The sequence below is a fragment of the Artibeus jamaicensis genome, unplaced genomic scaffold (assembly GCF_021234435.1).
Source record: "Artibeus jamaicensis isolate MK-2021 breed Jamaican fruit bat unplaced genomic scaffold, CSHL_Jam_final contig_391, whole genome shotgun sequence".
Classification (NCBI taxonomy): domain Eukaryota; kingdom Metazoa; phylum Chordata; class Mammalia; order Chiroptera; family Phyllostomidae; genus Artibeus; species Artibeus jamaicensis.
Genome location: NW_026521814.1, coordinates 15381896 through 15398677, shown reverse-complemented (window position 1 = coordinate 15398677; position 16782 = coordinate 15381896). Strand labels below are relative to the sequence as shown.

General features: G+C 40.9%; 1 protein-coding gene across 2 annotated transcripts; it reads left to right on the top strand.

The window, feature by feature from the left end:
• PRKRA (protein activator of interferon induced protein kinase EIF2AK2) lies at window positions 1-14833 on the top strand. 2 transcript variants are annotated; one of them, XM_037130047.2, is made up of 8 exons: window positions 1-338; window positions 870-1039; window positions 4160-4241; window positions 6377-6455; window positions 7504-7621; window positions 9009-9103; window positions 11800-11974; window positions 14358-14833. In XM_037130047.2, the coding sequence occupies exons 1-8, from the start codon at window positions 1-3 to the stop codon at window positions 14513-14515; spliced, it is 1215 nt and encodes a 404-aa protein (XP_036985942.2). In that variant the 3' UTR covers window positions 14516-14833. The 2 variants fall into 2 exon arrangements, with proteins under 2 accessions (XP_036985942.2, XP_036985943.1); XM_037130048.2 differs by having other exon boundaries at window positions 317-338; window positions 870-915.
• Window positions 14834-16782: the final 1949 nt, after the last annotated feature.

Here is a 16782-nt window from a genome sequence, read left to right as displayed (position 1 = left end):
ATGAGCCGGGAACCCGGCCAGCAAGGAGGTGTGGCCGGGAACCTGGACCGGCGTCGCCGCACGGAGGCCCCGCCTCCGCCCCCACCCGTCCCCTTCGCAAGAGGGACGCGGGAGGGGAGCAGAGAGGGTGGGGGTCGGAGAAAGAAGAGGAGGAGAGTTGGGGAGGAAGAGGCGGCGGCTCTGGAACGCTTCTCTCAGGGATCGCCGACCCGAGGAGCGAGGACGTCGATTCGCGCTGCTCTTCCTCCCGCCGCCGAGCCCTGCCTTCTCGCCATGTCCCAGAGCCGGCATCGAGCCGCGGCCCCGCCGCTGGAGCGCGAGGACAGCGGGACCTTCAGGTCAGCGCGCAGGCGGTCGGGGCCGGGGTGGGGGGGCGGCTGGGGAGGTGGGGGCGGACAGCCGGCTTCTCCCGCGGCATTGTGGGTAAAGCCCCTTCTGGGCGCTCGGCGTCCCCCCCCCCCCCTGCTGTATTGCACTCGGCCCCGCCCTCTTGTCGACGCGGGCCGGGGTCTGCGGCCGGGCCCCGCCCCTCTTGCATCCTTCTTTGGCTGGTAGAGTGGGCGGAGATGGTTCGCGGCCTCCTTGGGATTGGGATTCGTGGGTTATTCCTGAGAGGCTGCGGCACCTCTTCCCCTGCGAATCGGCTCTACCTTCATTCAAGTTACCTCCGTAAAGACGCCCCTCACTCTGCATCCCCAGGCTCTGTGCCCGCCGCAGTGGGGCCGGCAGATGGAGCACCTTGCCAGCTCTGGGCGCCGGGAGCTTTGGCGCCTCTCGCGCCACTGTTGATGATAGTCAGAACTAGCCTCGGTTCGCTTCTGCTTCCCTCCCCGCTTTGGCATGCAAACCACACCTTTTTCTCTTTGCAGTTTGGGGAAGATGATTACAGCTAAACCAGGGAAAACACCGATTCAGGTATTACACGAATACGGCATGAAGACCAAGAACGTCCCTGTTTATGAATGTGAAAGATCCGATATGCAAATACACGTGCCCACTTTCACCTTCAGAGTAACCGTTGGTGACATAACCTGCACAGGTCTGTATGCACAGTAAACCCCCGACGACCATGCGGGTTGGCGGTCCAGACTTGCTATTGCTAATCAGTTGGACAAGTGCCCTTCTTACTCGAGACAGCTGTGAGAACCAGTTCTTGAAACATACCTCTCATTAGGATACCTCTCATTAGGAAACATACCAGGCCATTAGGATTTTACAATTTCATCTAATTTTCTCTTTCAGAGATACCAAGAGAAACTCAGAAACATCCTAAGATCCTCCTAGGTTCTTCTTCCAGGAATTAGGGGGAATCAGGAAAGGTTCTTGGAGCAGCCATAGCTGGATCAGTAGGTGCTGTCAAGTTTTATAGTTCCATAGTTTATAACAGATGCCAGGGGGCATGACCCTAGAATTTTCTGAGCGTCTCATCTTTCTATATGGACTCATTTGGCCCTTTGGGCTCATTGTACTACATTTGATTCCATATCCAAGCAAAATGAGGAAGGCAGGAGGCTCAAATACTCCATATTGATTGCATAGCAACTTCTAGTTCCTGACACTATACAAGGTATTTTAATAAGCTATTATCTCCTCTTTTAATACATGGGGAAATAGGCTCACAGAGATAAGTAACAAGGTCAAGATCAAATGGCAATGATGTTTCAGAGCTCAAACTCACATTATTATGATCTGTGAGTTTGAGCAAATTATAGCTGAAGCTCCCCATTTGTAAAGGTAGACATTTTATTTCTGGATCTGTTTAATTGCAAACAAAAAATATTGAGTAGCAAATTTAATTTGGAAGAATGTCAAGAAAAAATTCAGCAGGAAGGCTGAAGTTCTACCATCTGGTAATCTGAAGGCATCACTTGTGTCCCTGAAAATCTCAAGTTTGCTATTATGATTGAAACCACTTTAAGACACTTCTGAAGTTTGTCTGTGTGAGGCAGGTGAATTGGAGGTGTCATATGAACCACAGAATCAACAATGCATAACTTTCTTTACCTGGTCTATTTTTAAATATTATGTGAAAATTTAAGAAAAAGTGGCTTTTCCCCCTTCACTGTGTTATAGACCAGAGATCAATAGCCTATGGCAACCATTCTGCCCAGGCCCCATACTCCTCGGACACTGCCTTATCTTCCTGTGCAAGCCTGTCTGCTTCACAGCCTCAGATACTATCTAAAGGCTGATAATTCTGAAATCTCTTTCTTCAACCCAGGCCCAGTTACAGAACAGTGTATCAGCCAGTATTGTCTGGATATCACGGGTGGCCCAAAGGCACCTCAGTCTCTCATTGATTCAAACTGAATTGATCTTCTCTCTCAAATTCCCCCTGCTTTCCCTACCTCAGTAAAGGCACCACCATTCCCATTGGCTCATAGTGGAAATTTGGGTCTCATCTCCTTGACTACTTCCCCTCCCTCTGCCTCCTGTCCAGTCTGTCACTAGATCTTCCTAAATATCTTGAATCTTTCTGCTTGTCTCCTCTTCCCTTCACTGTTGATTGGGCCACTGTCATCTTCCACTTGAATTATGGCTACAGTCCTATAACTGTTCTTCAGTTCTTAGTCTTGTGTCCATTCTCCACACAGCAACCAAAGTGTTCTTTCTGGAATTAAAGTCTGTTCATATACTTCCACTTGTTAAAATTCTCCCAGTAACCCTCTGGGAAAAAATGCAGATTTGCTAGCATGACTGAGATTTTTGCTGTTCCAAGTGGGATCAACAGCAGCATTGATATCATCTGAGCACCTCCCAGACCTACTGGACCAGAGTGTGCATTTTAACAAAATTTCTGGGCACTTCCTATGCGCGTTAGAGTTTGAGAAGCACAAATTTAGGAGACTGTTCTCTAACTTCTCCTCCTACCCTCCAACTCTAGCCTTTTATCTCAAAATTTCTTCCTTCAAGCTCTTGTGGTACCCAACTATGTGGTACTCTTGAGAACATCAGCATGCTCTTTACCTTTGAGCCTTTGCCTCTTCTCTGCCTAGATTGTTTTAAACCCCTAGCTTTCTTGACATTACTAGCTTTTACTCAACTTTCAAGTCTTCACTTAAGTATCCCTTCCTTCACAAAACCTTTCTGAATTCTTACTAAGACTGAGGGAGCTGCCCCTTTTGTGTGTACCCCTGCAACCTGCACTTAGGCCTGTCGTCACATGTACCATTTCATATTTCAGATGCCTATTTACAGAATAAATTCCACAGTAGGGTTTGTGCTCTTCAAAGGTAGGGACTCCATTTAGTTCTCTCCTGTATCTCTAATACTTCTGATAGTGGGTAAATGAATATGATGTGTGTTTCTTCTGACCCTTGAGGGTCACACTTGAAATTTATTCCCTGTCTCCTTTCTTTCCTCCACCAGTGTGTTTCTTCTGACCCTTGAGGGTCACACTTGAAATTTATTCCCTGTCTCCTTTCTTTCCTCCACCAGTGGAATGGACATAAGTATTCTGATACCACTTTCAAAGGGTTCTCACCACCTAGTTTGAACACAGAAGGAAAAAGATTGAATTTACCATTTACTAGGTGTGATGACTTACTGAAATTAGGCATCAGTATTAGTGATTAGTCGGGCCTATCCCCTGCCACCCCTTTGGCTACCCAATTGAGGGATATAGATTGTGCGGAAGACATAATAAGCTCTCCCCTTCTTCCCTATATAATTCTTTCCACACCTAACCCAATAAATGGGCATGACTGTAGCCAGTCAAGGGGTTTAATGCCATGTAGGATAGGCTGTTAGAATAAAGTTGTGCACATTTTGTGTAAGTGGCTCCCATAAAGGAAACTTCTGGCTACAGAAGAATTTCTCTCTGTAAATAGGGGAAGAATAAAATACTAAGTTGCATTCCTTCAAAAGGTATGACATGGTTTACTTTATTACCATTTTATGAAATAAACATATACTATAGACATAATGTAGGTTTTTAATTCAGGTATGCATAGAATTAAATACATAGAACTTTTAAAATCATAGGTTATTAAATGTATTTCATGTGGTGAATATTTTATTACAGCATGTTTGTAGTATGTTTTTATTACCTAGTATGTATATGTAAAACCTGTGGTGACTTTGTTTTGTATTATGAAAACATCTCTGCAAGCTTCACATTTTCACAGTATATATTTTGTTGTTGTTAACCTTGATTCAGGTGAAGGTACAAGTAAGAAGCTGGCGAAACATAGAGCTGCAGAGGCTGCCATAAACATTTTGAAAGCCAATGCAAGTATTTGGTGAGCTAAATTTCTTTGTATTCTGCAGCTCAAAAATATTATGGCTGAGGTAAGATTAAAAGTTTGAACATGCTCACAAAAGCAGCAGAGTGAACAGTTTTTAGTACCTAGCTCTAAACTCATATTCCTTGTGAAAACCTATCATCCTTTGAAGACAACCTTATCCTTAAGCAATTAAACCCAGCAATTCACGATTAAATGAAGGCTCTCTTGAGCTAGGCTTTTTTTCCCAGATGGGGTGCAACAGTAGAAAACCAGAACTTTTCTGGTCTATGTCTTCATGTATCAAGACTAATTATTTCTATACTGAGGAAAGCAAGGTGTGAGGTGGGAAAAGATCAGCTAAGAGCACTCTTTCAGGAACTCCGATTTGGAAGGAGACAAAAAGATTTCTTTTTACTGTAGAATGTATGCCAAATGCAAGAGGATATTAAATGGGGTGTTAATTTTGACATATCTTTCCAAAATAAATTTGTTATCCCTTTAGGTACTTTTGGAAAGAGTATTGGTCCTAGAGCACCTCCTGTGTTCTAAAGCGGTGTCTTTTGGCCTCTAGAGGGCGCCTCCTGGAATATCGTGTGCCTTCAGTTGCTTCTCTGCGTGCACTCAGATATATTTGGAATACAGTTTGGCATTTCTGTTCGCAGCTGACAGCAGAAGCCCATGGGATTTTAGAATGGGTTTTTTGTTTCCCAGTCATAGCAAAACTTGACTTAGGGATGTATTTAGGTTCATATGCAGTGCTGCTCCCTTTTTCCAAGTTCTTGTAAACATTTAGATAGTTCATACAGTGGTTCTTGGTTCTCTAGGGTCATACAGTATAATTGATCTATGCCAGCTTTTTAGACAGGCCGAATGGAATGGCAGGTATTGGGTCTCCCCCTTGCTGGTGATGGTCATGTGCTTCTTGCCCATGGGCACTCAGTTTGTCAGCAAAAAAAGGGATAACCCTTTACTATACAGGGTGGGCCAAAAGGAGATTTACAGTTATGGGTACACAAAACATAGAGTTTATTTGTTTATTACTTTTATTAATTTGTATTGTTTTCCACATGAGAAACTGTAAACCTACTTTTGCCGCACCCTGTATATTTGTGCTACTTGACGGATCAAATGGGAATTATTACTAAGTTGTAATGAGGTCTCAAGTGGCCTCATTTAATACAGAGACTTCCTCACTTCTCCAGCCCAATTATTTGGGTAGCTTAGGCACGCAGCATTGTAAATAAATGTGTATCTCATCAGCCTGTATAAGGCTTGAAATTCTGATAGAAAAGAAACTTGAGGGTGTGGCAGTAACGGAATCTAATTTATCATAGAAGAAATGATTCTTCAGTTGCCTAGGTGATAGTAGCCTTAGTATGTAGCCTATTCAGTGTCAGGCACCCATCACCCTAGTAACTAGTGTTTTAAACTACTTAGAAGAAATTGTTCTTTTTTTTCCTAATCACAGTCCTCATGCTGAAGCCATATTTGTGCAGGCCATTTATTGTATCTACATGCAATGCGTGTAGATCTTAGAAGGGTTATCCCGGCGTAGAGCAGGTGATATATCAAACGGATTTTTCTTCCAGAGTTATCTAAATGAAAAAAAAAGCTGCATTTATGATTTGTATTATCCACAGGCTAAATGTCCTAATTATTAGTATTTCCTTTTTATGTAGTTATAACAACAGCATCCTTTATTTAAATACATTTTACTTATCACCAGTTATATACAAAGAACTACAAGGCTTATGAGGTGAGTAATAGATGGGCCCTACCATCAAGGACGTTACAGTCTGAATGGGAGAAATACGGTGAGGGGTGGTCAAACTTCATGTGTTTGTAAGAGTGTATAAATGATGCTGAAATAGTTTGCTTAAGAAAGTGTCCAACCAAATGTTATAGTGGCTCAAAGGAGGAAGAAATTATATTCCATTGGGATGAAAGGGTAGGTTTTTTAGAAGGTGGCATTTGAAATTACCTGGAAGGATGGACAGTTCAGAGTCTCATGGCAAAAGTGAAGAGAACAGCATTCCATGTAAAGGAACAGCAAGAACAAAAGTGAAAAGAGTGAAATAGAAAATGTTTTTGTATATTTAATAATTTGGAGGAAATGACTTGGTTTTGTAACACTTTAAAAAAATGTTTAGCTTTGCAGTTCCTGACCCCTTAATGCCTGACCCTTCCAAGCAACCAAAGAACCAGCTTAATCCTATTGGATCATTACAGGTAAGTTGTAAAGTTTTCCCACACTTAACATTTTGTCTGCTGAACAAAGATGTCATAAACTGATAAAAATCAAGGGCTGAAACAAGGAATTAATGTTTTAAACATAAGATTGTGTAATACTTTGTTTTCCAAGTTATGACTATTACATAGTACAGTGCTGACTTGACTTTTTCCAGCTGATCTATGTTCTGGATTTTCTTCCATATGCAGCATCTGCCTTTGGAATTCTCATCTGAGATCAACAGGACCTCAGTGCACATGGCTAGAGTGTTTCATACTTTAAGAATATTTCTTGCCACTCTTGTGATAAACCTCTTTCTACTTCTGTTGAGACAGAAGACTTTAAAGAACCCACATTGGGTAACCTAATTCAAGAATAGGAAAGTAGTCTGTTTATTTGCTTATTCTACCAAATATGTGTGTGTGTGTGTGTGTGTGTGTGTGTGTGTGTGTGTGTGTATGCAGCTTTGAATTTGTGCTTGCAGAATATTCTTGCAGGTTATCCACGTGCTCTGTTGGACAACTCCAGTCCCTGTTATCTGGCCAGTCCTTTGGTCTCTTTCCTGCACTATGAGTTATTGTGAGGCTTTTTTCCCTCTTTTCCCAACCTTATTCAAATCTATTTGCTGTCTCTACTCCTCCTTTGCTCTTGATCAAATGCAGTAGTTCACCAGCTATGGTATGGAAGTTTGTAGCTAGGCGGGGAGAGGCTGTAGGAACTGCTGGCAGTGAGACTTACAGAGCACCCCTCTGATGTTTCCAAAGATGGCGATAGTAGTTTGTCTTCCTATTTGAACCCTATGACATCAACTCATTGTGGCTTAATGGAAGAACCATTCATAGGAGGAAACTACTTCAGTACAAGCTATGAAATGCAGGAATATCTATGGTAAATATAGTGTCTTCCCTAATTTTTCCATTGCAGAATATCATTATTCCTTTAAACAAATAAATAGAAATGGGATCAAAAACATGAAGGAATATCATTTACGTGATTGAACCATTGCGTAGTAAAAATTACTATTAAAGCCTCATCTCAATTTTCTAGGAATTGGCTATTCATCATGGCTGGAGACTTCCTGAATATACCCTTTCCCAGGAGGGAGGACCTGCTCATAAGAGAGAATACACTACAATTTGCAGGCTAGAGTCATTTATGGAAACTGGTACTTAACATCTTTTTACCTTACACAGTTGAAGATATTTGAAGTATTTTCAGATGATGAATGGCCATAGAAATTTCTGTTGTGATAACTTTTTAAACTTTTCTGTCGAGAAAAAATGGGTACATTCCTGTTCTACTGTCTCTAACTTCTTATGGATAAATTTAAGTATAAATATTTGGCTTAAGAATACTTCTTAGTTTGACATTTTTTAAAATCATGAGTTGCTAATGGAAACACAAGTAATTAACTCTTTAAACAGTCCTCACTGAAGTATTAGTGACTTAAAAAAATTTCAGGTGGTGTTTCAGCAGCTATTCTAGGAGATAAGACGAGAAAACATTTTGTTTACATGTGAAAACAAGATGATTAATAATATGCTAGATGACAGCACATGACAGTGAGATAAAAATAAAGTGGAAATTATTCTTTTAAATTATAGCAACTTCTATGTTGTGAAGGCCATAAACTATGAGGAAAAAAATGTGCTTAAGTCCTAGGCAGTGTGGCTCACTTGGTTGGAGCATTGTCACAGAACCAGGAGGTCATGGGTTTGATTCCCAGTCAGGCCATATACCCGGCTTACGGTTCAATCCCTAGTCCACTTGTGTCTGGGAAGGCAACTCATCAATGCTTCTCTTTTGCATCGATGTTTCTCTCTCTTCCTCCCTCCCTCCCTCTCTCTAAAAGCAATGGAAAAAATGCCCTTAGGTGAGAATTTTTTTAAAAGATCACTTAATAAAGTACTACTGTGGATTCCTGTCTTTAAATATGTTTCTATCATTTTAAAGTGAGTTGAAAGAGAATTTTACCTTGGCTACATATTAGTTTCTACTAATAAGCAACTTTTTGCCATTGAGAGGTCGTGTGGGCCAGTGCGGGAACCTCAACTCCTGTTCTTGATACAGTCCTTGGTTTGCAAGTTAGCAAATTACTTAATGTGGGCCTCAATTTTCCAATCTGACAGAAGATGGAAGGATGAAATATAGTATATTGCAACTTCAGTATCTTTTTTCAGGTTAGAGAAATTCCACCTAATTGTCACTTTATAGGAAATTATAAGCAGGAAATAAACATTGAGAGACAAAAGTTGCCATTCAAATATAACTTGATAAATTTGAAAATTAGAATTAAATATAATTAAAACTAGATATAAGGAAATATAGCTGTTAAAACAGAAAATGTGACTATTAAGGACAAATTGTTAAAAGAAATGCCTTTGAAAATGTAAGAATTAATAGCCGTATGAATCACAACAAGCAAAGATGTCAGGTCAGTAGAAAATAGAGTAGTATGTAAACACTATGAGGTTGTTCTCTGATTAAACGCTGTATGCATTTGATCATTCTCTGTGGACACATTTCTAAACCTCCCATTTCTTTTTATTTAGGAAAAGGGGCATCCAAAAAACAAGCCAAGAGAAATGCTGCCGAGAAATTTCTTGCTAAATTCAGTAATATTTCTCCAGAGAACCACATTTCTTTAGTGAGTAAAGATCATACAGCCCTGATGTTAATGTGATTAAGCATCTCTTGCTATAGGAAATTTTCCTGGATTTCTTGTTGTATAGATACTTCAGAGCTGCAGTTTCCGAAAATCTCTTCACTGTTTATTTACACACTACCCAGTTTAATCTGCTTTGCTATATGTGGGCCAGGGTTACAGGGTGACCAGGTTAGAGAGCTTGGGAGACACAGTAAAATCAAGAGTCCTATGGGATCTAAAGAAAATAGTCCTGTAGAGCTATTTTTGCCCTCAAATTGACAGGGCATTCCATCCCTTCGTTTATTCATTCATTTAGCCATTCAGCAAACATTTTTAGTGAGTTCATACTCTGTGCCAGGCTTTGTGCTGGGTACTGGCATACAGTGAATAAGACAGTCTCTGCTCCTAAGGAGCTTACAGCCTGCCGAAAGAGAGAGAAGGATCCCACAGACTGTTCCTGACAGAGGCTGCCGTAGGAACGCGGGAGCAGGCATCCAGTTAAGACGGGGAGTTCAGGAAGGCTTCTTGGAGGAGGTACTATCTGAGTCAAGACCGGTAGGAGGAGAATAGAGAGAAAGAATTCCAAAGAGAAGAAAGAGCAGGAGTGAAACGTCATGTGCGGTCTGGGATATGCTAGTTGGTATGGCTGGAGCACAGGGTTGGGGGGAGTCTCAAACCGAGCGGCCAAAAGGTAAAGAGGGATTAAATCTGGCCAAAAGGTAAAGAGGGATTAAATCTCGCAGGAACTTCTGTATTAAGGAGATAGAACTTTATCCTGAGGTTAGTAGGAAGTCATTAAGGAATTTTAATCTGGTAGGACAGGATCTCATTTTACTTGAGAAGGGAAATCGCTTGACTTGGCTGTGTTATGAAGACTTAATGAATATTAGAGAGACCTGCTAGAATGCTGGCACAGAAAGCAAATGAGAAAGGATGGTGGCCTAAATGAACGGAGTGGCAGTAAAAATGGGAGATTGAACAGTTATTCAGAAACCTAAAGTGAAGGGGTGTGGTAATTGATGGGCTATGGGGAGTAAGGAAAAAGGAGAAAACATCTTTAGCATGGCAGCTGGCTGGATGGTGTTATTGTTCATCCTGTGGGGAGCACAGAAAATGAGTGAGATTTGAGGAAAAACAGGCAATAAGCTAAATGTAGGATGTATTGAATTGAAAGACAGTCAAGTAGAAGAAATGCAAATAGTTAATAAAAGAAAAAATGTTCATTATGCAAGTTAAACAGTGTACTAATTTCATGTTTTAGATTGACAAAATCTACAGAGTTTGATAAGACCTGGTGTTGGTGAGGGTCTGAGAAGAAAAACACCCTTCGAGACATTTGATGGGAGGGTAAAGTGGTTCAAAAATCAGTTTGGAAGTATTTATCAAAATTAAAAGCATACACCTTCTTCAGCTCAGCAGTTCTACTTGTAAAAATTAATCTTCAGAGAAAGTCATTTAAGTGCAAAGGAGTTTTATTATAACTTTGTTACTAAAAGCAAGAAATCAGAAACAGTCTAAAACCCTTATTTGGAGGCTAGTAAATATAGCGCATATATGTGCACTGAGATGAGAAGAGTGAATAAGATACAGAAGAGGAAGCTATCATTTTTGTTAAAAAGATTATGTATAAATGCACGTGTGTACTTGGATGTGCATAAGACGTTTATGGAAGGGTGCTGAAGAAATGTTTCAACAGCAAGTTCCTCTGAGGAGTGGAAATGGTATCTTTGGGGAAGGGATGGTAAGGAAAAGAGTCTATTTTTCATTAGCTCTTTGTTCTTATTGTATGTTTTGTAAGCATGTGAATAAACTTATAATTTAAAAAAACAATTTGTTTAAAGTTTAGTCAGGGAATGTAAAATTCTATTTAATAACTTCTACAGATTACTCAAGTCTATATTGTGGCCATCCCTTTGATCTTTTGAAAATTTCTTTATCTCTCGTCTGGGTTCATTAATAAATAAGATTAAGGATCAATTTCCCTCCTCAGAGAGTAGTTGATTTTGTTTTTTTAAGTGGCATAATATAGGAAAACAATTTGCAAACCACATACTAACATGGAAATGTAAAACCTTCTAACACAGGTAAAAAGGAAGGATATAAGGGAGAATAAAGAAAAAAGGAGAAGGAAAAAACATAAGCTCACTTGGGTTCTGGGAGATAAGTCTGACAAGAACTTTTTGACTTCCTGCCATTCATTTGAGTAACTTGTTCTTCTCCAACCCAACATGTACTTTTCACCTTTTCTACAGTTCCTTTGTTTTCTGCTTCACAGCTTGCGGTTATAATGATTGGTATTTAATGTAAGAAATCATAAAGATAGGAAAATTGCTGTATATTTTAAGCCATAGATTGCTGTGCTGTTTGTGTAGTTTGCAGGTTTGTTTATAGTGGGGGCTCAAACAATGTGTCTTAATGTGACTGTCAGAAAATGTGAATGCAAAACATCGGTACTGTACAAGACACTCTGTACAACAGTGTTTTTAAATACTTCCAGCATATTATTGCAGGTGCTTCTTTTTCCCTAATATCATGGTATTTGTTAAATGTGTGTACTTGTCATTGTCTAGTTTAAAGGAAAGTTAACCAAATGGCATTCATTTAAACATGCTTTATAAACCCTTCTAAGTACTTTAAAAAAAAAATTGGGAAACCAGTCCCAGTTAAGAGTCTTAACCTTCACCTCTGTTTTTCAGACCAATGTAGTAGGACATTCTTTAGGATGTACTTGGCATTCCTTGAGGAATTCTCCTGGTGAAAAGATAAACCAACTGAAGAGAAGCCTCCTCAGTATTCCAAATACAGATTACATCCAGCTGCTTAGTGAGATTGCCAAGGAACAAGGCTTTAATATAACATATTTGGATATAGGTATGGGGTTTTGTTTTTTGTCTGTCCCAAAACATGTTTCTTTTAAAAATATGTTTGAGAAGCAAAAACTTATATTATAGTTGATGTCACTGATCAGAGATTCTAACTATGTATATTTACCACAGCAGTAATATATATAGAGGTAATGTATATTATGTTCCAACCTTATAAATAATATTAATAATAGCTAACATGTCTGCAGTTATAATAATAAAAGGAATAATAGCTAAGATTTATAGTTTTACTGTGCCAGACACTGTTCTAAGGACATTACATAATAACTGATTGAATCTTCAGACTAACCGTATGAGGTAGCTTCTATATATCAGTGAAGAAAGTAAGTCAAGAAACTTACTTTGAGAAACTTGTCCGCGATCACATAGTGAGTCAGTGGTGGAACGCATTAGGGGAAAAGGAACTGCAGGTACACTGTCTGTTAAACTAGCCCTGGTGGGAAGATTGACAAATAAAAAGACACACATGTTTTTAGAAAAAGTAGCAAGTTTGTGGGGGCCAGACCTCTGTCCCTACTTTGTCACTGTATGCAAATTCGGGGAGATAAATGGGGAGATAAAGTTAACTTATAGCTTTATCCCATTCCAGCTATCACCTCCTCTCTTTTTGCTATCCCTTAATCATTTAGATAGACAAATATGGAAAGATTGGAAAGCAAGTCAGTTTGTATTTTCTTTTAATTGAATTTATAAAGCTGGCTAATGTGCGTATACATGGATTTATTGTCTTGATTTCACATTGGTATAATAAAGAATTTGAGATCCCTTATTCTAGCCTCAGTGAACTGTGGGGACCTAGCTTGTCAGAGCTACCAGAACTGGGAGTAGGGTGTTCAGGGATTGGAAGAACTTCTGATTTTCTCCGCTGCTTTAGGGTCAAATGGTGGGGTCAAGTGCAGTGTCGCAATATATCAAGAATGAGGCCAAACCTTGGAATATAGTACAGACAGATGGTCAGGAACAGTGGCTGGTGGGGCAGGCAGGTTGGGAGCAGCTGCTGTATAGGTGTGGTGTTTCCTCATGAGGTGATGAAATGATGAAGATGTTTCGTAACTAGATGGGGGTGGTGGTGAAGGTACCAAATGCCATCAAATAGTTCACTTTAAAAATGGTTAATTTTATGTTGTGTGAATTTGACCTCAATTAAAATAAGTAAAAAGAACCTGACTGCTAGAACTAGAAAGTCTCTTCGGGCATTAAATAATCTCATTGTATCTGGACATTTTCCACTGTATTGACTAACTGAGATAATATTTAATAATGACCATTTTAAATAAATTATGACTCATATATTTGTACTTCTTCCTTTATCTTATTTATCTTTTTTTATGTTAACTTTTTAAAAAAGATTTTATTTATTTATCGTTAGAGGGGAAGGGAAGGAGAGAGGGAGAGAAATATCAATGTGTGGTTGCCTGTCATGCGTCCCCTGCTGGGAACTGGCCTGCAACCCAGGCATGTGCCCCAACCAGGAACCAAACCACGATCATTTGGTTTGCAGGCCTGCACTCAATCCACTGAGCCACACCAGCCAGGGCTTATTTAATTATTGTTAGTAAGAATGATTCATCGTTGATGATAACATTTATTTCCTGGGTTTGGATATTGTTTTTAAAATACCCCTCAGGGCTGTCCAACCTGTGGCCCAGGACGGCTGTGAATGCAGCCCGGCACAACATCATAAATCTACTTAAAACATTTTGAGGGTTTTTTTGTGATTATGTGTCACAATGTATTTAATGTGTGGCCCACAACACTCTTCTTCCAGTGTGGCCCAGAGACGCCAAAAGGTGTGACACCCCTGGGCCCATGTATAGGATGGAACTGGATTCTCTGCACAGATTATAACCAAAGAACATGAAGGCGCAAAGGGGGTCTTGCCCGGAACCGTGCATTTCCTAGTTCAGATGGGTACTGGAAATAACCCTAGACATCATAATGAAAAATACAGTCTCTAGTCCTCTCGCCAATGGTTCTTTTCCCTTTTTAAAAAGTTGCTGTGGTTTAGTAATTTGCAAACTGTCCAACTAGCCACATTAGAATTGCCTTAGGAGCTTTAAAAAAAATGTAAGAATCTGGCATTTTTAGCCCTCACCCCTGCATTTCTAGTTGAGTGGGTTGAGGCCTGGACACCTGTATTCCTGTACAGCTCCCTCCAGTGGTCATGAAGCACATCTGTGTTTCAGAACTGCTGCGGCTGAGCAGTTGTGTTTTGGTTTTGGTTTGTACAAGAATAACAAAGATGATGATTAAGTGAAGTAGTCTACCATGCGTGCTTACAGAGAAAACATTGATAAAAACTATTGTTTATACAAAGGTCCTCCTTTATATGCACTTATTAACCGTCATGTTTGAATATGTCATTACAGAAGAGCTGAGTGCCAACGGCCAGTATCAGTGTCTTGCCGAACTGTCCACCAGTCCCATCACCGTCTGTCACGGCTCCGGGATCTCCTGCGGCAATGCACAGAGTGATGCCGCCCACAACGCTTTGCAGTATTTAAAGATAATAGCAGAGAGAAAGTAAACGGGGCGACTTAGAAAACCTTCCAGCGGCACATGAAAAGTTCCTCTTTCACCCCTTCCCAAGTAAAATGTTTGTTTAATGTTTGAGTTTGTTGTTTCTAAATCTCTTTCATAGATTCCATCAACACTACAGATTTAAGTATCTGCTAGTTGTTATTAAACTCTTTTTAATGGCTTCAACTTTGTATTGGTATATTGTATTTATAAACTTTGTACCATAGGCAGAGTGTGGCACCCATTTGAGAATGTCATGTACACAGGAGGAAGAAACTGCATGTGTATTGATGATGAAGATGATGAAATAAAACTGCTAACAGTCTTTCTTACTGGTGCTTAACCTCTTTGTGCAAGGCTTTGAAAAGGGAGTTCGAAGGAAGCCCCTGAGGAGGGGCTGCTGGGCTCTTGCTGAGTGTGGTTGTTAAAACATCGGGAGCAGGGCTGGTCTGCTGTGGATCTGAGTCCATGTGATGGGAGCTGTTGTTAGGACGGGTTCTGCTCCTTTTATTGAAGGGCTCCTGACTTGCCTGTGGCCCCATTCTTTGTAGCTGTTCTTGTGAATGATGCTCTAATGTGGCTGTTTCATTATTTACATATCCCTGGTTTCCTTATGAAAGTCAAAAAACCTGTGGCTTAAGCAAAAATGTACAAATACATACTTGTGACTCACTTCCATATTTTCTCTAAGTATGTGCGATGTTTTTTTCTTTGATGTAACCATCAGTGAATTAGTAGTATAGTTGAAAAAGCATTGGTAAAATTACAGAAAAAACCCAAACTTTTCAGTGCACTCAATTCAGTTAAAAGAAAATGTTTCAAACAAAGCAGTGAGAGATTAAAAGTTTGGGAAGTAAGTATCATGATTTAATTTTGCCCTGTCTTCTCCTGTCAGCCTGTATGTGACCCCTCCAGTCTGCCATCTGTCGGCACCAGCTGTTAGTGCTGCCTTTGTAGACAGGTGGCAGGCACCCCTTGTTCAGAGCCCAGGGAAGGCCTCAGAGATGGAGAAGAGCGCTCACAGTGAGGCAGGAGAGTAAGAAGCTAGGAAAATTCCTGGGCAAGTGGAATGGGGCACCCGAGGCAAGATTACTGAACAAGGCCAAACAATCTGAACAACTTACAGGTAGCTAGTGAATCACAAGACCTGTCTTTCCCTAACCAAGGACACAAGAGCAAATGGTGTATGCCTCTCCTCCCTGACCAGAGAACACAGCTTCAATCAGCCTGGTCTGGAAAACGGAGCCCCAGCTGATGCCGTCTGTGCCAGCCAAACCTGAGAAGGATGAACTTGGGAAAGGATGACAACCCAAGTAGAGCCAGACCCAAGATAAAAGTAAAACAGTAAAGCAGTCCAAAGAATAATCCCAAACTCCCCTATGTGCTCATTTTGATGCATCAGTATATTAAAGAAACACACCTGGAAAACTGATCAATATTCAGCTGAAACCCTTTCCTAATATTCTGACCTGCAGAAGAAACATAAAAACCGTCAACTCAAAGGGTACCAGTACAGGTGCGCTCTGGAACACACCCATGCCTTTTCTCGGGCATGCGTTTTTCCTTCCTCCTAAACCCTTAAGGGTCCCCGGAGACTTGAAACAAGGGGAACAGTGGGCAGCGGCAGTTCGCCCGGGCGTGTCCCCTGAACCTGTGCGCAAGGCTCCCTTTTCTCCGACTCCCCCGTGAGCTGACTCACTGACTCACAGCAGCCCCGCCAGGGCTCACTTCCATCCATTGACGTTTCCAGGGAGCCAGAGCACAGCACAGCCTCACCTCCCTCCTGTTGTTCTTCTACCCCCAGAGCTTCCTTTAGTTTCACTGTCCCCAGCTTTCGCAAACGCCCTCTCAAAATCACCTGGACTGGTAGTGGGAAATCTTCCCTGCACAAAGTCGAGAGCCCACAAACCACAGGCCGGCCTGAGGCGGACCTGCTCCTGGCCCACCCCCATCAGGTAACATGAGTAACTGCGGGTTTTGACAGTCTCAAGTGTTAAGCCAGCAGGAAATGGGTGACAGATATTTTCCTGTCTGAGGAAACAAAATCATACCTGAAGGGAATCCTCTGACAATAATAAAGCTGCATAATAAAGGAAAAATCAATGCACGTAACTTACAACTCCAAGACCATTTCACTTAGTTTCATTTTAAAAGCTATCTATGACAAATTGAATATTAGGTGCTTTTTGGTGAGATGAAGGAATACAAAGAATGTAGACAGAGGACTTCCGCCAAGATGGAGGTTTAGGTGGATGTGCCGTGCCTCCTCACACA